We start from the raw sequence: 21493 nt of genomic DNA, 5'->3' as shown, positions 1-21493 counted from the left end.
ATATCACGAGTTAGCCAAGGACAACAAACCGACCCACAAACCCTGCTTTGAACAACGAAATTTCACCCTAGGTTTGAGATTTCTACAGATTAGCTCTAATCCAAGGTTAATGAAACCCTCTTTTGCACAACCGGACTGTGAAGGTTGTATATAGTCTGAAGAAGGCTACCATTTTCTCGACTCGCAGCCAAAAAATCTAGGCACGCAGATTGATCAGAAACCCTGAACAATACTTTAATGGTCCTGTCACTACCAGTGACGGATTTAACATCTTTGCTTGTTTACTGCAAACGTCACCTCAATACTCTTAAAACGAATATAGGTCAAATTAACCTGAATATTCTTTATATTCTCCATAATCTAAACTACTTTCGAAGTGCGCCGCACAAACATGTCTAGATAATTGCAACGGTCTGACACATCAAAACAACTCAGCATTGTTCAAACAAATTTCCGAATACTGCATGTGTTCAGTTGTGCACGTTACTATCGAAAAACTCGAAAAAAAGCTTAGAACTGGATGTTGGTATGTTTTAATTTGCAACGGACGCTCTTCTCAATGCAACTACAGAAAAGAGTCGACCCAATTCAATATGAGAGTCAAAGAAAGTTATCAAATTTTTGTGTAATTTTCTGAATTCTCGTAATTGACGGTCTTCTGCCACTTTCTTGACTTTCCTTAGCTTACTACAAAGTGCATAAGGTCTCTCTTGGAGAATGTGAAAAATCATCACGAGAAATAGATATGACATTCATTACTGAACATGATTAAATGAGCATGCATTTCTTGGGCATTACAAATTTATACACATTTTCCAACGGGCTATATCAGTGTTACAAAAGTCCGAAATAATAGATTTCTGCTAAAGACTTGCATGTGAGCGTTTTAACCAGCCAGGCTCGATACAAGAACACAAGAACACAAGATCCACAGAATGCTTCTTTTAACAATGTATTATAATTATGAGAAAATCAAAAGTGAAAGTGCTTCGGTTGGCGTTAAACCTTACAACCCATGCTATCCGCCTGATAAAGTAAATTGAGAACCTTCCAAATTTTCCAGTTTTCCAGCTTTGTGAATTCGAATTTTGCTTCTCCTCGAATTCACGACGACTTTTCAACAACTGGCAAAGTCTCTATAATATCAGTAATAGCAATCATTCCACAATAGACGCATTCCACAATAAGTGTTGGTCTGTTAATTATGAGAAGTCAGAAGTCTTTTTCAAGTTCATTGTCACTCAACTTGATCAAAGTATTAAACTGCATATGATAACCACAGAGAATTCGACAACATACATTTACAGCAAGATGATAAAGAACGCAAGCATTGAAAACAGACCGTAAACATTAGATTGTTCAATGATCAGTTGATTAACTCCTCATCTCTTAAACAAGGTATAAACATAAAGAAACCCTGCAAAAGTACAATTGCCTGTTGATTTACCTCAAAGAGACATCAAATGAGCGACATGCAGTACCTTGATCGACTTGATCGGCTCCTGGCGAAAACTCTGCCGCTAGATTAATACGATTAAACTGAATGACGCAATGTCGGTGAATTTATGGAAAGCGGAATATGCGTCGGCGTGCATTCTCAGAAACGGTTCACAGGAAATTCGAGAGAATGGAACAAACTGATCACGTCACGCCTTCGGGCATCTTATATAAAACCTAAAACTAAAGTCGCACAAGGACCAAATTGGTCCACAATCATAGTTTCCGTATCATTCATTAACTGGAAGCATTGCTATTCCCACTCGAAGGGATGTTTGGTCACTGCTGGATACCTTACAGCACTTATTATACCCAGTGAAACAATGGGCCTCCCACAAATATGGCTGCATATAATTACAATGGTCCGAACAAGACAATTCAGCATTCTTTAAGTGATCTAGATTCGAAATTGAAATTACCGAATACTGTATTCAATTTCCACACTAATCTCGAAAATAAGCTTAAAACTGCATGTTCGTATATTTCAGTTTGCAACGGACGGCGCTCTCAATGCACCTACAGAAAAAGGTCGACCCAACTCAATATGTGAGCCAGAGGAAGTTGTCAAATGTGTGAATAATTTTCTGAAGTCTCGTAATTGGCGGTCTGACGCCACTTTCTTGACTTTCGGTAGCTTAATACAAAGTGCGTAAAATATCTCTTGGCGAATGTGAAAAATCATCACTAGAAATAGATGACACTCATTACTAAATATTAAATTTCCTTTCTGTTCATAGTTAAATGAGCTGCATTTCTTGTCCATTTTCACTATTCCTTAATTTTATACACATTTCATTACTGACCATGCCAGCGTTACAAAAGTCCGAAATAATAGGTTTGTGCCCCGACTTATGCGCTTTTTAATAAGCTATTCTCGATTCAAATCTCTGCAACCCACCGGGCTGGCTTTTTGTACATTGTATTATAAGTATGGAAAAGCAAAAGTGAAAGTGCTTCAGTAAGGGAAAACTTACTACCCGCTAAATAAAACAGATAGCTAATTTTGCAAAGCTTACCTTGTTAAACTATACTTTTGATCAGTTCTTGCTTACCAACTTTGTGAATTCGAATTTTGCTCCTCCTCGAACTCGACACAACTGATGGAAAAATAGACGAAGTCTCAATGTTGTAACATCAGCATTGGAAAGCATGCATTCCAAAGCGCTTGGTGATTATCAAGTTACCAGTGTTTTTCAAATTAATTGTCACTAATACATACATTGAAACAAGATTGACAAACTACTGATTCTGTAACAACGCCAACATTGAAAGCAGACTATAAACAATAAGTATTGTCTTATCAGTTGATTAACTCCGCAAACATGCTACAAACCAAAGGGAACCCTTAAAAAAGGACAATTGCTCGCTAATTTTTCAAGAGACATCAAATGAGGAACAAACAGTACCTTTCTGGACTCTAGGTAAAAATTGTGCGCTCAATTGACGATAAAACTAAATGATTTTATGGGAATCTATGTGTCGGAGTGCATTTCAAGAAGCGTTCCACATGAATGGAACCAATCGATTACGCGTAACGCCTTCGGGCAGCCTGCATAAAACTTAGACAGGCTCTCAGTAAGTCGTCGTCTCCAAATTCGTCAACACGGAATATTATAAACATTTTACCCGATGAATAAATGTATGCATGCTATCAATTGTTTTGCGAGACATAACAAACAACTTTCCAGAAAAAGAGATCTTAAAATTAGGCGTCGAGAAAAGGTACTTTACAATTTTCGATTTTGAAATGGCGCCAAATTATGATTGCGCAAGTAATTTAAGTGCGTGTATGGAAATCTGAAAATCGCGAACTAATTTCTCTGAAATTTGATTTCTGACATTTCTCGAGTTAGCCAAGAATAACGAACCAACGCACAAACCCTGCTTTCAACAAAGTTTCACCTTGGTTAGAGAATTCTACAGATTAACTCTAATCCAAGGTTTATTTAACCCTCTTTTGAACAACCGGACTGTGAAGGTTGACTTTAGCTCAGTTTTCGTTTGCCATCTTTATGAATTCGGAATCTCCTTCTCTTCAAGGCACTGCCAAAACTGGAGACGTTTGAATGGAATTCATTGGCCGTGGAAAGCATTCCTAAACCTGCATTACGCAGTATTAGTTGATAATGAAGTTCCATTCTTTTTCATGTTGTCTCTAAATTTGATCAAATTGTTAAACAAGATACGATAACTACAAAGGAGTCAGTACGTGTATCTACGGATTGGAAGAACGCCAACAAGTGTAAAGAGTAGTTGTTTATTGATCACTTGATTAACTCCGAACCTCTTAACCATGGTGTAAATTAACGTCAAGAAAGTCGGGAAAAAGAGCAATTTACCGCTAATTTGTCTTTATGAGACATCAAATGAGAGATATACGGTACCTTAATCCACTCCAGGTCAAACCTGCGCACCCAATTCACGATGAAACTACATGACTTGACGGAATCTATGGAAAGCAGATTGTACGTCGTGCATAACGAATGGAACAAACCCGGGGGGGGGGGGCCACTGCCATATACGGGCTATATAGGTATGTGCCGCTGTGAGGGGTATGGTTTTCAAGCAGTTTACTCTAGGATAGGGTATATAAATCAGAGCGTTTGGGTCTAGAATAGGGTATCATTTTTCACAAAACTGACTAGTTGGTTGAAGATTTTATCTAGACTAAGGAAACCAGGAATTGCCACTCAAAAATATAAAAAAAAAAATCAAATCAGCAAGTTTAAATTTACGCAAATCAGCCTCAACAGTGTCGATAGATGGGGGATTTGGGGAGTTTACTCTAGTATAGGGTAGCAAAATTCAGCTGAACTAGCTCTGGTATAGGCTAAGGGTTCCATGGTCCCAGCGGCACATCCCCACCCAGAAATTCCCGAAGTACCTCCCCCGGGGGAACAAACTGATTACGAGTAACGCCTTCAGGCATCCTGCATAAAACCTAAAACTAAAGTCGCACTCGGACCAGGCTGGTCCACATTGCCAGTACTAATCGCAGTTTCCGTATCATTCAGAGACTGAATGCATTGCTACTCACTCTCGAAGGGATGTTTGTTCGGCACGTCGGGATACCTTGCAACACTTATGTCCATCGAAACAATGCACCTCCATAAGCTACATGCATGGCTAGATAATTACATTGGTCTGTCACCAGACAGCTCATTGTTGCTTAAGTGAAAAGACTCGAAATCGAAATTGTTGAGTCGATTTTCAATCGTGACTATAATTCCAAAAATCTGAACTTGGCGGTCTTCTAAATGTACCCAGTGAAAAAAAGTCGATCCAACTCAATATGTGAGTCAGAGAAGTTGTCAAATTCTCGAGTAATTTTCTGATGTCTGGCTGCCTAACACGTTTTGCATCAGCGAGGCTCGATACAAGAACGCAAGAACACAAGACCCACAGAACGCTTTTGTTAACAATGTATTATGACTATGTAAGATCAAAAGTGAAAGTACTTCGGTAGGCGAAACTTACTATCTGCTCGATAAAACTGATAGAACGTGAGACTTTCATATAAATTCATCCTTTTGAACTAAACATTTGCCCAGTTTTCCCATTCTTTTTCGCTTCAGCACAAATGCAAAACTGGCTAAGTCTTTTGTTAGAAGTGGAAAGCATTTTTGAACCCGCGTTTCGCAGCCTTTTTTGATTTTGAAGTTACTAGTCTTTTTCAAGTTGCCACTTACCTTGACATAAGAATTGAACTACATACAATAACTTCAGAGAATTCGTAACATACATTGACAATAACGTTGATAAATTATACTGCCTGGCAAGAACGCCAACATCAGAATGTAAGCAGTCACAGTTTAAAATTTATCAGTTGATTAACTCCGAATCTCCGAAACATGCTATGAACGTCAAGAAAGTACAACTGACTGCTAGTTTAGCTTAATGAGACATCAACTGAGGGACACACAGTACCTTATAATCGGCTCCAGGTGAAATTTGCGCACTAAATGGAGGATAACACTGGATGAATTAACGGGAATCTATGCTTCAGTGTCCGTGTATTCCAAGAAGCGGTACACAAAGAATTAAACTGATCACGCGTAATGCCTTCAGGCATCCTGCGTAAAACTTAGACAGGCTCTTAGTGAGACATCGTCTCCAAATTCGTCAACACGAGAAATTGGGAATATTTTAGCCCAATTACAGGCATGCAAGAGAAGGCACGCAATGTGTGCGAAAGTCAGCGACTTTCCAGACTAAATTTTTTCTTTGTAACGCTAGTAAACGCAAGTTAAAAAGAAGCAGAGGGAGTTGCGAATAAATGCTTCCAGCTTTAGTGATGAAGCTTTTAAATGAATTTGCACCAGATTAAAAGTGTAAAAAGTTAACGTTTAAAAATGGCACATCAAATATTTAGTAGTACCAAAGTATCATCCTTGTTCTTACGATGTGATAGGTTGTGATGTTATAGCGATGTTTCGAATGCGCGCTGCTAGTCTTCATCAGGCGATTGGGTCATTGGTGACAGCATCGTGAGACAGACGACATTTCATTGTACACTGCAGTATTTGTCACTTTAATTATGATGGTATATTTGTATGTGTGTAGGTTAGGGGGAGGCAAGGAAAAGTGATCTAAAGTCACACTACCATATAGACAAGTATGGATGTTAATCAAAGGTACACGCACAGCAGTTGGTTGAGAATTAAAGGACTGAGTAACCTACGAAGAGGCTCGGTAAGGACGGAATATCGGATATGCAGACATGATTGATCATCGCAGTTATACACACAATTTAAGCAGTTGTGAAATTAAATAAAGCCTGATGATCAATCATGTGTTCATAACATTCTCCGCAGTCCAAATATGTGAATTTCATATATTCATTTGTATTCTTCAATATCTACGGGTATATTACAAACTCACAATGTGGCCAGTTCCCAATTGGCTTGATATATAGCTCAGTTGCTAGAGCACTGCACCGATATGGCAGAGGCCATGGATTCAAATCCCGTTCTGGTCTGAATTTTTTTTCAGGCTTTAATTTCACAACTGCTTAAGTTGTGCATTTCACTGCGATGATCAATCACGTCTTCATACAAACAACGCCGTGAAAGCACTTTTAAAAACAATGAACACGCACAATTGGTTTAAAATTGCCCATGATGATTTCTTATTTGCCAGTTGCACTATCTGCCTGGAACCTTAAGCCATGTGTCTTCTTGTAAAATAAAAAAACAAAATTTGCTAATTTTTTTCTGGGTCTGCGCAGCATGGCCTCAGTAGTGTGCCATCGATCGATAAACCCCAGCAGTTTTGCAGTGGACTTCCGGTGCATCCAAATTCCTGCGGACGTTTAATTTAACGTCAACTGTCACCTTTCTGGCAAGGAAAACTTTCGTCGCTGGTGACGATTATGAAATCGTCGAAGAAGGTTACAAGACGGGACATGGCCACTATTACATGTACGTATTCAAAATGAAGAAAGTCATCGGAGTCTGTCCGTGGGGTTATCCCACGGACGAGATCTGCGTTTATTTCTCATGGAAGGAATCGTACGGCGACAAATTCCGCGTCATTACGGCGTATCCGTTCTCCAGAGCTTATCACGTCTTCTTGAAGCAGAGAAAGCAAGGTATGGCCACCTTTTAAAATCCTACAGACTTTATGTAGGTAAGAACCAAACGGCTCTTTTAGGAGCCACCACATTAATAAAAGTCAATGGTCCAACATGCTTTCCCCAGTTCCTTTAATTTTGTGCTCGAGCACGTGGAGACGCGCACTTATTATTCACAAAATCGATTATCGATTATCAAAACTGCAGCGTCATAAAATTCAGTTTGACAGCGTCCTCAAAATCAACAATGAATTTGATTGATGAACCACTCTTGGCGGCTGTTCGTTCTATTGAGAACGCGGACCAAGACAACGATTCTCAAGAGGTAATAAATATAACTTGAAATTGGAGTACACGTCGGGCGAATAGAAATCCGTACCGTTATTTTGAAATGGGTCGTTGAAATTGAATGGAAAAGATAACTTCATACTTTAACTTACATGATTTAATCAGACCTAAAATTTGAAGACGGCTAAGGACTTTGAAAAGAAATTATTTTGATTTTGAATTAGGTCACTGAAATTGAATGGAAAGGATAAGCCTTTGTGCTTTTCAATACCACTACATGTTTTAATTACAACCTGGAATTTCAAGGAGGGTATGAGCATTCAATAGAAGTTCTTTTGATTTTGAATAGTCACTGATAATGAATGGAAACGATAATGAACCTTTGTGTTTTTTATATCAATACGTGATTCAATCAGACCTGGAGGTTGTAGGCAGTTACGGTTTTTGAAAAGAAGTTCTTTTGATTTTGAATAGCTGGCTGTAATCCTTTATATCGGGCCTGGAATTTGAAGGCGGTTACGGTTTTTGAAAAGATGTTCTTTTGATTTTGAATAGCTCGGTGTAATCCTTTATATCAGGTCTGGAATTTGAAGGCGGTTACGGTTTTTGAAAAGATGTTCTTTTGATTTTGAATAGCTCGGTGTAATCCTTTATATCAAGTCTGGAATTTGAAGGCGGTTACGGTTTTTGAAATGAAGTTCTTTTGATTTTGAATAGCTCGCTGTAATCCTTTATATCAGGTCTGAAATTCGAAGGCGGTTACGGTTTTTGAAATGAAGTTCTTTTGATTTTGAATAGCTCGGTGTAATCCTTTATATCAGGTCTGGAATTTGAAGGCGGTTACGGTTTTTGAAAAGATGTTCTTTTGATTTTGAATAGCTCGCTGTAATCCTTTATATCAGGTCTGGAATTTGAAGGCGGTTACGGTTTTTGAAATGAAGTTCTTTTGATTTTGAATAGCTCGCTGACGGACTTGGAAACGTTCTACCAGTATAACACAAGTAACACTGGACGGATTTAGGATAAGCAAAGCTATAGCGTTCGTCCGATCGTATTTTATAAACCTTAAAGTTACAATGGAACCGTTACTGCTAAATTTAAGTTTAGAGCGCGATGCAAATAATTTGTCCCATTGGCCGCGGGGATAACGAAATTTGCATACGAGTTGAAAACTTAACGCAAGAATGTGACAATGGACTATTATCTTAAACGTTGAATGATTAGACTCTGTTAGCTTAACTGAATAGGCTATTATCTTTTAAGGCGAATTGAACGGACGCTAAAAGACTAATGAAGGCATTTGTTTTCATGCGAGTTGTGTAATTGTTATTCATTTACAGGAAAATTAAATTAACAAACTAAGTAAACTTTTCGGGTGGTCTGCGTGTGTGAATGTAATTATGATAGATCAATAACGTCATATGTTACTTGATTGGTGGTTGAAAATATGATGTCGTTTTTGTGCAATATGATTGGATGTTGGAAATGTGCTGACATTTCCTGTAATATGATTAGTTAACGACACCAATAAAGTTGGGACTCGCTAGATAGAAATCATTTGCAGATGGTGGACTGTTGACTAAACTTTTGTTTCTCTGGATAAGATTTTCGCCCCATGTCAAGCCACTTTGAGGATATAAGCGATGAAGAATTGTTGGAGGCCATTATTGCTATTGAGAATGGACCAGAAAACAGTTATTTCCAACAGGTAAATTAAATATGTTGTAACAAAAATACATTTCGTGTACTTAATGTGTGATGAACCGGTTTATTTATTTTATTTTATATTTTCTCTTAGATTCTTGACGACTCTATCGATGATACGATTTTGTCAAATGTCGCCGAGGCTACAGAACGTCAACTCACTAATCAAGAACAAATGGGGGGAAGTCTTGCTATCACAGAACCTGGACGCTTCGAATTTGTACTCAACCCGTACGTAGATAGTCACAGCAAAAAAAATGGGCGTTAGAGAGCGTCACTACACCTCCAACATTCGTCAGGTGGGACAATTTATACCTCAACAAAACTTGGCAGCAGCAATTGCTGATGGATTACATAGAACAATCCAAAATTTGATTCTCCGAGACAGGATACCAGCTGCTGATCGTGTCTACTTCAATTTAGCCAGCAATCGTTTAGTCAACAGCTATGCTCATCGAGCGTTACCGGCGGGGGAATGGTTAAATGGTAGCGATCGTGTCGACAGTCTGCTGCAGCAAATGTCACAGGTGTTAAACTCAAACGAGAACTTTGAAATGAATGATTCGTTTCAATTATCTTTTACACACGTTCGTACATCTCCTCGCGGTAGCGGTCAGAAACGAAAATTGAAACCTGGACATTCTAATCCAGAAACTTTCAAACGTTTGAAAGGTTCTGTCATCAGTATCGATAACAAAGATGAACTATGCTGCGCCCGCGCCATTGTGACAGCTAAAACTAGAGTGGATGATCACCCTAAATGGAACAGCTTCAGAAGAGGTTTCTCTATCCAGAGAGATGAAGCAATCAAGCTGCATATAGAAGCTAATGTAGAAATGGGAAAATGCGGTTACGAGGAACTCACTAGATTTGCATTGACGCCGTCCTTGAACAATTATCAGCTCTTACTTGTGGACGCTACCCGAGGTTATAGCGTGACTTCTTTTGGAAAGCCTCAGGAAAAACAATTGGTACTGTTGTATGATAATGAACACTACAATGTGATCACTGCGTTACCTGGGTTCTTTGGTAACAGTTGTTTCTGCGCAAGGTGTCTCAAACCCTACAATAACGAAGGTCAACACGCCTGTGAAAACAACCCTGATCATTGTTCTTCCTGCTTACAAACGGGATGTGAGGACTTTACAGAGGCCAGGTGTCGTAATCAACCACCAGCTACACGCTGCGGATCCTGTAAGCGGATGTTTTATGGTGATGTTTGTTTTCAAAATCATCTGACGAAATCCTACAAGGGAAAAACCGCTGACTCCAAAAACATCAGTGTTTGCAGTCAACGCCGCAAATGTCGTAGCTGTAAAAAGTTGTTGGTGGGTCTCAAGAAGCAACAAGAACATGAATGCGGTTACATAGACTGTCCCTCTTGCCACGAGTACATAGAGGCCGCAAGCCACCGATGCTTTATTCAGATACCTAAAACACCGGAAGAGCTAACCGAAGAGAAAAAAGAAAAAAAAGAAGAAGAGAAAGAAAAAGAAAAAACGCAAGCGACTAACCGAAGCCGAAGCAGAGGATAATGGTAATGATGATGATGATGATGATGATGATGATGATGATGATGATGATGATGAAAAGCCTCCCATTCTCGTTTTCTTCGATATTGAGGCGATGCAAGACACTGGCAAACACATCCCTAATCTTTTAATAGCGGAAACTGAGGATGATAATTGTCCACTCCACTTCAAAGGTGAAGATTGCATTCGCGATTTCCTGGAATGGCTGGATACGTTAACTGAAGAAGACACGCGCAAAGTAACTGTTTTGGCCCACTTTTCTGGCTACGACTCCTATTTCGTCGTGGAGGAATATCATCGCCAACACAGGGTCCTTAATCAAATCAGAAATGGAGCTAAACTTCTCCAATTAACCTTTGACAATATTAACTTTATTGACTCTCTGTCATTTTTTCAAATGCCGCTTTCTGCATTTCCAAAGACATTCGGATTGACAGAGTTAAAAAAGGGCTATTTTGCTCACCTGTTTAACACGCCTGAAAATCAAGACTACGTGGGACCAATTCCCGAGAAAGAATTTTACATGCCTGAATGTCTGTCAACGGCCGTAAAGACTTCGAGAAATGGCATGATAAAGAAAGAGCTGAGAATGTAGTGTTCGATTTCCAGAAAGAATTGCTGGAATATTGCGAGTCGGACGTGAAATTACTGAAGGAGGGATGCCTTACTTTCAAACGGCTTTTTGAAAAAAAGACAAAGTTTGACCCCTTCAGTCATATTACTATAGCTTCGGCATGCAATCGAGACCTGCGACAAAACCGAATGGAAGCCAACGCAATTGCTTCCGAGCCTCTCCACGGTTGGCGACTAAAAACAAATCAGTCGAAAGTTGCCATGGAATATCTACTGTGGCAACAAAGTCAGATCAGTGGGAGAATTCAACATGTTGGAAATGATGGGGAATACCGTATCCCCAACAGTCGCTACACCGTGGACGGCTACGATGCAACTACGAACACCGTCTACGAATTTCAAGGTTGCTTTTGGCATGGCTGTCGTAAATGCTATCCCAACAGATCCGAAACACACCTTAGATTAGAGCACCGCTGCACTGCCGACGTGTATCTCTGCACCCAGGAAAAACTACAATTCTTGCGTGACAAAGGTTACAACGTCATCGAAATGTGGGATTGTGATTGGCGGAAAATGGAAGAAGAAAGGCAGGACGTCAGGAACTTTGCAGCCAGCCTCGATTTGGTGGAGCCACTAAATCCCCGTGATGCCTTCTGCAGCGGACGAACAAACGCTGTCAAACTCTATTATCTGGCTGACATCGCCTCAGGAGAGAAGATTCATTACTATGATTTTACATCTCTCTATCCGTTCATTAATAAGAATGCTGAGTATCCTGTCGGCGACCCTGAAATTATATTTCAGCCGGAAGACACAGACATCCAAAATTACTTCGGGATTGCCAAGGTCACAATCTTACCTCCAGAAAAACTGTTTCATCCAGTACTTCCGCTGCGTGAAAATGGTAAACTAACATTCCCGCTATGTAGAGCCTGTGTACAAGAAAAGATGGAAAAACCAATGCTACAACGGTCCTGGGTTTGCAGTCACAGCGACAGTGAAAGACAAATTACAGGTACATGGTGTACCCCCGAACTGAACAAAGCCGTTGAGAAGGGCTACAAAATAACTTACATTCACGAAGTGTGGCATTTTTCTGAAACGAGGAAAGGTCTCTTTAAAGACTATGTGAATACATGGTTAAAGATTAAAGAGGAGGCAAGCGGCTGGCCAGCTCATGTAGGCGATGATCCCGTCAAACAGCAAGAACATCTGAGATCCTACAAAGCGAAAGAGGGCATCGAACTCAACCGCAACAACATTGAAAAGAATCCCGGCAAACGTAGCCTTGCAAAAATGATGTTAAATTCCATGTGGGGGAAGTTTGGCCAGCGCACCAACAAAACTCAAATCAAAGAGTTCGGGGATCCTATGAGGTTCAGTGCATTCCATGAAAGTGATGCAAATGACATTTGCTACGTGAGTGTATTGTCTGAAGACATCGTTGAAATTCACTATAAACTGAAATCGAATGACGAACCTGTCTCACCAAACCTCAACATTTTCATCGCTTGTTTCACGACATGTTGGGCTCGACTTCGTTTGTATCCAGCTCTGGACATGCTACAAGAACGAGTACAGTACACAGACAACGACAGCGTTATTTTTTCCAGTTTACCTGATGAAAACAATCCTCCCCTTGACGACTTTCTCGGTGATTTCAAGGACGAGTTGGGAGAAGACGACTTCATCACTGAATTTGCGTCCGCGGGACCGAAAAATTATGGTTACCTCACGAAGAAAGAAAAAGAAGAATGCAAAGTGAGGGGAATCTCTTTAAACAGTGAAGGTAGCAAGCAGTTAAATTATCAAGTGTTGCAGCAAAATGTTTTAGACGAAATTCAACGCCCTCTCGAGAAAACGCGACAAACTGATATTTACAAGCCTTATCACATCGTCCGAAACTCCAAAGAGTACTCACTGACCACAATCTCTCAGACGAAAAAGTATCAGCTTGTGTACGAAAAACGAGTGATAGATCCCTACACCTTCAAAACATATCCCTATGGCTATGAAAGAATAACAAATGAGGACGTGGACATGATTGAACTGTTGTGCCATTTGTAAACACTTTTGTAAATAGTTTCGTTCATAAGTTGAGCGCAATCCACTAGGGAGTTGCACACGGCTCTGTCCTGTAATTTTAGGGAAACCTTTGATATTAAAGTTAACGGTTAACTTTAAAATTGCGTGATTACTTTGTTTATGTTAGAAACCAGGCTTTTTACTCGGTCAACACGGAAACGAGATTAATGACGTCAAAGGGGGCGGGGCTTCTGGTTACCATGGATACGTCAAACTCGAGAAAACAACAGAACTCCTTTCCATAACAATACTTTTTCATTTGCATCACAATACCTGTCAAATCCGTACTGGACTAGCCCATACCACTACTAGCCGTTTTGGTCATAAATAGGGTATGGTTTTTGCACTCTAGTCTTGAACTGTGTATGTTTTTACAAGACGCTACTCCCCCAAGCTCCAAGAAGCTACAACCCCCCCCCCCCCCGGGAAGTCGACTTCCATGATCTAGATGATCTAGATCACTTAACTGACCACAGTAAAGCCAGCTTTGAAGCTTTCACTCCGTTCCCTCAATCGATCGACCGATCAATCAGTCAATCAATGAATCAATCATTCAATTCAATCAACCATTTTAAGAGTCTAAACCTGGGACGAGGTTGTCCTCCATTTCCGCGCCAGAGGCAATGATCATAGACAAAACGCTTGTGCTTGTTAGTCCGTCATAACCACTATACAAACAAATTTCTTCCTCCTGGTGAAACAACAAAAGCGCGTTTGCTATCTGCGACTTCATTTGGCATACCTTCATTTTGTGACTTTCAAATTTCCCTTGAAAAACTGAAACCCTATAGTTACCGTTTATAAGGTTATTTGACTGACTCAAATTTCCAAAATTTCTTCACCGGCAAAGCCATGCTTGCAGAATAATTTGCTGAATCGCTTGGCATTTCGTAATGACAAAATACTCTCAAGATAAGACTTGTCCTCCAAAATCTGAAAAAGGTTTTCTTTGTTCGTCGTGATCAAGTCAGTATATTTCCCAAGAAACTTTATTGCAGCCCTCCAGAAAGTCTTTCCAAGTTCTCCACAAGAAGACCAGAAACATCTGCGCGTGTGAAGTCATCATAAAAACTCCGTAGGGTTACCGGAGGGGGGGAGGTTAGGTGGGATGGAACTCCCCTATTGACTCCCCTTGGTTTAAATTAAGTCCGTTCTGATAGGGTAAAGTCAATTTTTGTCATTTGGAGAATTATCGAATCTTGCATGTTTGATGTCATAAAGTTTGGGTGGCGAAAATTTACATCCCATAAGGAAACGTGGTTCCCATTACAACTGATTAGTGTTTTACCTGAAAGGCATGTTATATTCAACTTCGTCATGATATGCTTTACCCGGAGAAAAACATATTTGCATACAATAACAGGAAAACAATTTCAATTTGAGAATTTTTGTGTCCTCCAATACAAATTCGCGATTGATGCGGTCGTGGATATCATGTTGAATTATCAAAAACGTGGCTCTGATTACAATTCAGTGATAGGTCATTTCATGAGAAACATTTTTATATCGCAAATAAAATATATTTAAATGGTCCGTAAGTTTGAAGCCTCTAATTAACTTGCTAGCTTCAACAAAATTAAATCCCATGCTACGATAAATCGGATAAAGACATATTGGAATACAATTATGTTATTATAAAATAACAAGGAAAGTGTTTTTACCCAAAAAAACTGAAGAAAAAAAAAAAGATTTGAGAATTTTATTTACTTCCTCACCTCAAAGTCCGATTTTCAAATGTAAAAAATGACAAAAATGGTGACCATTCTTAAGTGCGGGAGAAGTCTATTTTGTCAAGCTGCAAAACTGGATAAACGAATAAAAAAAAATATTCGAGATTGTTTAACCAACAATAAAATGAAGGCAAAACCTAACATTTTGCAAGCGTAAGTTGTCATTTTGAACACAGCAAAATATGAACAATTGAGTTTGCTTGTCACCAAGTTCCGCTTACTTGATAGCTTTTATCGTTTTTTTATTGTCCCAAACCGGAATTTCAATGGAACTTTTGTTAAACTAATTACTCAACGCGAAAACTAGCCAATCTCTCCAGTAATTGATACGGAAGCTGAAAATAAGTCATTTTATAAGTTTCCTGTGAATTACGTGTTATTTATTTAGCAGACAAAAGGAAAACATATGGTACCACTGCAAAAGTCGTCAGCGCACAAACGGACACTACAAAAGTGAACGATATCTTTGACATCCTTCGTCTTAAACCAACACACCTGCACATATTAGAAGTGAGCTGTCGTAATAGCAAATTATGTTCTAAAGAAATTTTCGATTTCTTTTTAACGGCAAATATTTCATTTCATTTCAATCGATACTTTGTATAGATCAACATCGCCTACAAGAAAAGAGTTTTTAATTCTTTCTATCGTTAAAATGAATTCCAGTGATGAAAACTACTTGCGAATCCAGAAAGATTGGAAACAACTTGTGGACACTTACTACTGCGTGGACATCGCATCGGGAATCTTTCTGGCCGTAGTTTCTGTGCTGACAATATTTGGAAACGGGCTTTTGTTACTGGCGATATGGAAAGACCCTTTCAAAACATTTCGAACGCCTATCACCTTTTTTATCATCGGTTTAGCGGCTGCAGATTTTCTTACAGGTCTCGCGGTATCCTCGACATATGCCCTGCACCTCATCGCTTTATATTCAGCTATGAGAAGCGGCGATTCTACCTTGCTACAAGGGACGATAAAAGCAACAAAAATCTCTCATCACATCTCCCTGGCAACTATGAACAGTTCGTATATCATTTTGTTGCTTTTCACGTGGAGCCAGTTCACCGCCATAAGCTTCCCTCACAAACACAGGGTCTTAGTTACTATGAAGCGAGTTGTGGGTTGCGTAATCTCAACTTGGCTTTACTCCACCATATTTGCCATGCTTCCCCTGATGAAAGTGCCAAAGACCACGTTTTGGAAAATCGATCTGTACTTTCACACAACTGGCAGCCTTTTCTTCTTAGCTATCGCGTATTTTTGCTTGTACAAGGCATTCAGAAGGCAGGTGAGGCGACTGCATTCGCTAAAATCAAACAACACTTTAGCAAGACAACAGGGGCGAAGAGGAACTAGGCGGGAGCGACAATTCACCGTGGTCAACCTTTTATTGCTTACGTTTGTCATTTCTTGCACGGTTCCCACAGCTGTCGTCTCCTACCTGTTTCTTCACTGGGACAACAAAAACCCTTTTCGAAACCTCAAGCTGCGGATTGCAAACTTAATTGCATCCGATGTGTTATTTCTCAAGTTTGCTCTTGACCCACTAATTTACGCTTGGCGGCTCGTGCAGTACCGAAGAGCGCTGAAGTCGATACTGGTTTGTAATAGGCGAAGAAATGACGTCGACGAGTTGTTTTCTTATACAATGAATAATCAGACTTTAGCCTCTTTTCGAAGAAGAGAATTAAGCAGAGGGGTCGCAATCTTGGGCAACAATAAACTAGATTTGACAGCTTGATGAGACGGAATTTATGGCCTTACAAGTCGCACTACCTTCATTAGGGAGCAAGCAATGACGGCGGCGATCCCGAGAAAAAAATGAATGTACATTTCACCGTCGAATCTCGTAATCGATAGAGAGCTTAAGTAAACCATGACGGTGAAGGCAACGAGAACGCCACCAAACAAAAGGTTTAATGAGCTGAACAATAGCTGTGCACGTGCGTTATAAATCTTGGTACATTTCTTTGCCGTCCTCTGCAAAACAACAACGTGAAATGACTAAGTTCAGCGTATTTTGGAGAAAGCGAACGACGGCGGCTAATTTTTCGTAGTTTCATATGGAACTGAACGCTGGCATCACGTATTTAGCTTGAGCACGTTCTGAGTCCGACAGGCGCACCGGCTGAACAGATCTAGACAATAGAGAACTTACGCAAAACACTGCGACAGCGGCAAACGAGTTGTCACCAAAAAAAAAAAGATCTAATGAGCATAACAATGGCTGTATACGTGCATTATAATTCTTGGTACATTTCTTTGCCGTCCTCCGCAAATCAACAACGTGAAAAGACCGATTTCCACGTCTTTTGAATGGGACCCACTACGGCTAATTTTTCGTGTTTCTATTTGGAACTGAACGCATTCGTAGCATATTCAGCGGCGGCAAGTTTTAACACCGACAAGCACGCCGAATAGATCTAAGTTAACGCGAAATTCCAAAGTAAAATAAAAAAAAACACGTTTTAATAGGCGTCGTCCTGGCCGTCGCCGTCTTACATATGCGTAAGGTCCCTAATTTCAGGCAGGCAACGGGTGGGCGGGAGAGCGGGCGGGCGAGAAGTGGGCGGACAGTTCTACCTTATAACACCTTAACAAATATTGTGAACGTAATGCTTTGATCTATTTTATTATGCATCCAACTTACAGGAAACTAAAAACAAAGGTAAATCCTAATCATAGCTATTGTAAAATATATTAAATACTGTGTCTCAGAAGATAAAACAAAAACAAAAACAAAACAACCCCCAAATGAGAAATGAAAATGACTTGAAACAGGAAATAATTATAAAAAGAAAATAAATAGAAATCGCTCTCACAGGTCGAAATTGTTTCAAGACTGATATTTTACAAAAATAACCCGATGCTGAAAGTCAAAAGAAATCGAATATAAAAGTTTGAACATAAACTCATCTTAACAATAACACCCTTATTATAATTATGTTAAAATATTCCTACGTACTAGAAATCATGCAGAATTATTACTAGCAGTACTTAGCTTGGTCAGTGCTAAAGCTGTATCTAGAAAATGCATACTCATTATGTGAGTATGTAGGTTAACTCGGCTGAAGGCAAGACAACCTATGTTTTAATATGCATTTCTGAATCCTTCCGCTAAACTTTTAAACGTTGTCCATGTTAAATTAAGCATACGTCGTTACACCGAACTTACTAAATGTGAGTGTCTAGAGAAACCATACTTAACTGGTCTTTCAGCTTAAAAATTCCTGCATTTATTTACATGTACGACTATTTCACATACCTGAGGGCCAGGTAAACGCCGAAAAGATGCTAACATTATTCCAGTAAAGTGTAATTAAAATTACTTCATCTAAATATCTAGTGTGAAATACATATTATTCTATTTTGTACAAGATGCTTGAACAGATACAAGATGGCTCTTGCCTGACATCCTTACAATGTATGTTCTATAAAGCAGCTAGGAAATATTACAATGTACATTGTACATTGCATATTAATTTCAGGTTTTAATCATTGCTATTATCATCAAGATTGACAGCAATCACAAGTTGTTTCGACCAAAAAAATACAATCATATTGAAGCTCAAGCGACAGGGTACTGTTTTCTTGCAAGAAATTAAACAAGAACAGGTTAATTCAGATTATTGCAGTCAGTTGCAGTTGAAAACATTCTTCTCTAAGTTCAGTTCTAGCAAGAGATATACGCGGACATTTTACACTGTGCTAACTCCAAAGGCCTCAAAAGACTAGAGAATTACAGTGTAGTTGAAAACAACCACAGTCGATGAGATTTTATGCTCAAAAAAGCTTTTCCACGCACTAGAAGTAAAACGTACACCTGACTAAACTTTTTTTTGCTGAACACGTCGGAGTCAATGGAAAAACACGCTGATGGTTTAGCTAGTGAACAAATGTCCCGCTCACTAGGGAAAACTAATTAAACTGCCTCATTTGTCACCAACGACTAAAGGCAGTTTTCCTTTTCAAAGGTACACTTTTTAGTTGTTGATCATTGATCACTATTAACTTCAAGCAGTGGCTTTTAGCTATCAAGCACCTCTTTTTTGTTCTTGGGAACAAAATGGCGGTCAACAACTAGTCTTTTCAACTCTCTAGTCCTAAGGCCTTAGAGTTCTAACCTAAAATCCCGGGGAGAGGCGGGGGGCGGGGGGGGGGGGGGGAGAGAAGAAATCCCATAAATAAAGGACAGGGGTGCTTCTTGAATCTTTTAGGCGTTACAAAAGCGGTTTTGGTACCTCTCTGGGTGTTCAGCCTCAAAAGGTCCACAGCGGGAGCTTTTACGATCTTTTTACGGTTTTCAGCTGAAAAAACATGACAATAGATAATGTGCTGTTTTAGAATTGATACCTCTTAGGGGTGAGAATAATTTCAAGCCACGCCCACAAAACAGGATCTTGGTACCTCTCAGGGATTCTTTTCAAAATTTCCGATGAGTACCCTAGTTCTTTTTATATGGGACCCCACCCCCCCCCCCGGGTTAAAATATCACATCACTGTGACTTATTGTAGATGTATCTAATATCCCGATTGTTATATGGTGTACACTGCAGATGAAGAATTACTGAAATTTAATTTAATGAGTTATTTACATGCTGAGCAAAATACTATTAATACTGATCCCTAATTGTTTACATGCAAATGACTAATTGTGGTACAATCTAAAATTCATTGAAATATTAATTCACATTCTAGTGTCTATTCAAAGACATTAAATTGACTTCCTCATTCTTGACAGTTTCATGAAAAGGCATGTAGCGCTAATGCAAAACACTAAAATAATTAAAACCTTCTAAATGAAAATACATGTACATTCTATGGTAATGCTTAAAATTTCTTGGGTTAGAAGCTTGGAAATCTGTAGTTACAATAAATATTTTGCAATTTGCACAGCATTTTACACGGTAATGTTCAAACAACATATTCATTCTATATTGTGCTAGTCAAGGACAGCATTAAGCATTTTATCTATAGACAGCTGACATAGGAAACAAATTAACTAAGAATATTTCCAAAGCTGGTTAGCTCAGGAACCAAATTGGAAATGTTTTAAAATTTAACACAACTTTCTACCAGGATACATGAAAATGGATCTGAAAACGTTTTACATGCATTCTATGTTTTTGACTGAGAAGTCGCTGAACCATTATCATGTTGTTATAACTTTTCTACAGAACTGAGCTCTTTTAGAACTGTGGGCGAGGCAAGCAAAGCTGGAGAAAGCGTGACCTAATTGAACATGTCACGCATTCTCCAGTTTTATTTGTCCTATTCCAAATGTAAAACCAAACTGCACAGCAATTGTGTTATCTTAAGAGGAATTATTGAATGGTATGTGCCATCTCCTTCTTCCTTCCATGGACAAGTTTTTTGACAATAATTGCAAGCAAATGATAAAGTACTGTACAACATAAAACTAAAAGTTCTTATTTCCAAAGTGTGTGCACCATCTATGGTACACACTGGGTTCCACAGCTACAGTGCAGCTGAAGGACTCTTTGGGCTTCCTAGAATATCTTAGAGTTCTATACCTTGATTTCAATAATCCAAGAACTAACAATTAAAAATACAACTAAAAGTTCCTTTGACCCTTGTTTGCCTGAACTGGACGCCATGTTCCGCTGTGCTGTTAGCCGTCCACATTTTCAAGATGCTCTACATGTACAGGATTAACCAAAAAGTATACATAAATGTTAAGTGAATTTCCTATAGTGTGGTACAATATGTAGTCTGGGCAAATTCACATGTATACTAGGAACGAATTATCCCTGTGAGATGAAATTACCATCTGAGATGGGTAACTTGTCTGCCTGAGATACATGTAAATAATTTGTCAAGGTATAAATCTGGTGTTAAGATGACCGTGGCACATACATGTAGTTCATCTTCAACTGATTCATCTGCCAGCAAGTCTTCAAGACCAACAGATCAACTGATCACGGATCAACACCGGATTTCTACCCACATTGTAGATAATTTATCCACCTTAGTTGAATAGATCATCTTAGATGAACAAAGGGGAGCAGGGATGGCCCAGAGGTGAGAGTGCTCACCTCCCACCAATTTGGCCCAGGTTCGATTCTGGCCTAGTGCCATACGTGGCTTGAGTTTGTTGTTGGTTCTCGCCTTGCTCTAAAGATTTTTCTCCTGGTAATCCGGTTTTCCTCCCTCCACAAAAATCACCATCTCTCACTATTCCAATTCAACCAGGAAAGAAGACAAGCATGAAAACCAGTCAAGGCTGATGGGGCTTCCTCTCTAAATATTGTAATTGTAGGGGTGCCTGGAGTAAAGTCCAAAGTGACTTTTGGAAAATTTTAAGGCAGTCAGGATTGAAATACCTAGCAGCAATTTTTGCATGAACTGTGTAAATTGCTGGCAGGTATTTCAATGCTGGTTACATGTACCTCAACGTTTTCCAAAAGTCACTTTGTGCTTTATTCCAATCACCCCTTCAAATTGTTTATCGTCTAATATAAATTTGGAGATGGATAATTCTTCTCTTG

At 39.3% G+C, this 21493-nt stretch overlaps 3 protein-coding genes and 1 pseudogene across 13 annotated transcripts in view; 2 read left to right on the top strand and 2 right to left on the bottom strand.

Annotated features, from left to right (window-relative positions):
• Positions 1-5556, bottom strand: part of LOC110062792 (uncharacterized) — an 18961-nt gene extending 13405 nt beyond the window's left edge. Inside the window, exons 1-3 of one of the 10 annotated variants that reach the window (XM_089270562.1) lie at positions 5425-5536; positions 3882-3946; positions 2514-2594 (exon numbers count right to left, since the gene is read on the bottom strand). The gene's annotated coding sequence lies outside the window, so the exon portion shown is untranslated. Of the gene's footprint in view, positions 1-1447; positions 1633-2513; positions 2595-2903; positions 2921-3881; positions 4347-5424 lie in introns of those variants that run through there. The other 9 variants (XM_089270563.1, XM_089270560.1, XM_089270566.1 and 6 more) reach the window with 9 other exon arrangements.
• Positions 5557-7012: 1456 nt separating this feature from the next.
• LOC149105635 (uncharacterized) lies at positions 7013-11280 on the top strand (annotated as a pseudogene). Its single transcript, XR_016201482.1, has 3 exons — positions 7013-7087; positions 8962-9065; positions 9156-11280. The product of XR_016201482.1 is annotated as an uncharacterized LOC149105635 (transcript).
• A 4280-nt stretch (positions 11281-15560) lies between these two features.
• LOC110062791 (uncharacterized) lies at positions 15561-17796 on the top strand. The gene has a single exon (XM_020769738.2). The coding sequence runs from the start codon at positions 15637-15639 to the stop codon at positions 16723-16725; it is 1089 nt and encodes a 362-aa protein (XP_020625397.2). The 5' UTR covers positions 15561-15636; the 3' UTR covers positions 16726-17796.
• A 1745-nt stretch (positions 17797-19541) lies between these two features.
• LOC149105634 (sodium/potassium-transporting ATPase subunit beta-1-interacting protein 1-like) overlaps positions 19542-21493 on the bottom strand; it is a 9064-nt gene continuing 7112 nt past the window's right edge. The window contains exon 8 of the mRNA XM_089270501.1: positions 19542-20642. Coding sequence (XP_089126627.1) covers positions 20633-20642 — 10 coding nt within the window. The 3' untranslated portion in view covers positions 19542-20632. The remainder of the gene's footprint in view (positions 20643-21493) is intronic.

Source organism: Orbicella faveolata, unplaced genomic scaffold (assembly GCF_042242905.1).
Source record: "Orbicella faveolata isolate gen_17 unplaced genomic scaffold, um_ofav_v1 contig_34, whole genome shotgun sequence".
NCBI classification, from domain to species: domain Eukaryota; kingdom Metazoa; phylum Cnidaria; class Anthozoa; order Scleractinia; family Merulinidae; genus Orbicella; species Orbicella faveolata.
The sequence above is the reverse complement of the archived record's forward strand: the minus strand, read 5'-3'. Positions and strand labels throughout refer to the sequence as shown.

What these genes read in the sequence shown, in the direction of transcription:
- LOC110062791 (XM_020769738.2), top strand. Translation starts at nt 15,637, where the DNA reads ATGAATTCCAGTGATGAAAACTACTTGCGAATCCAGAAAGATTGGAAA.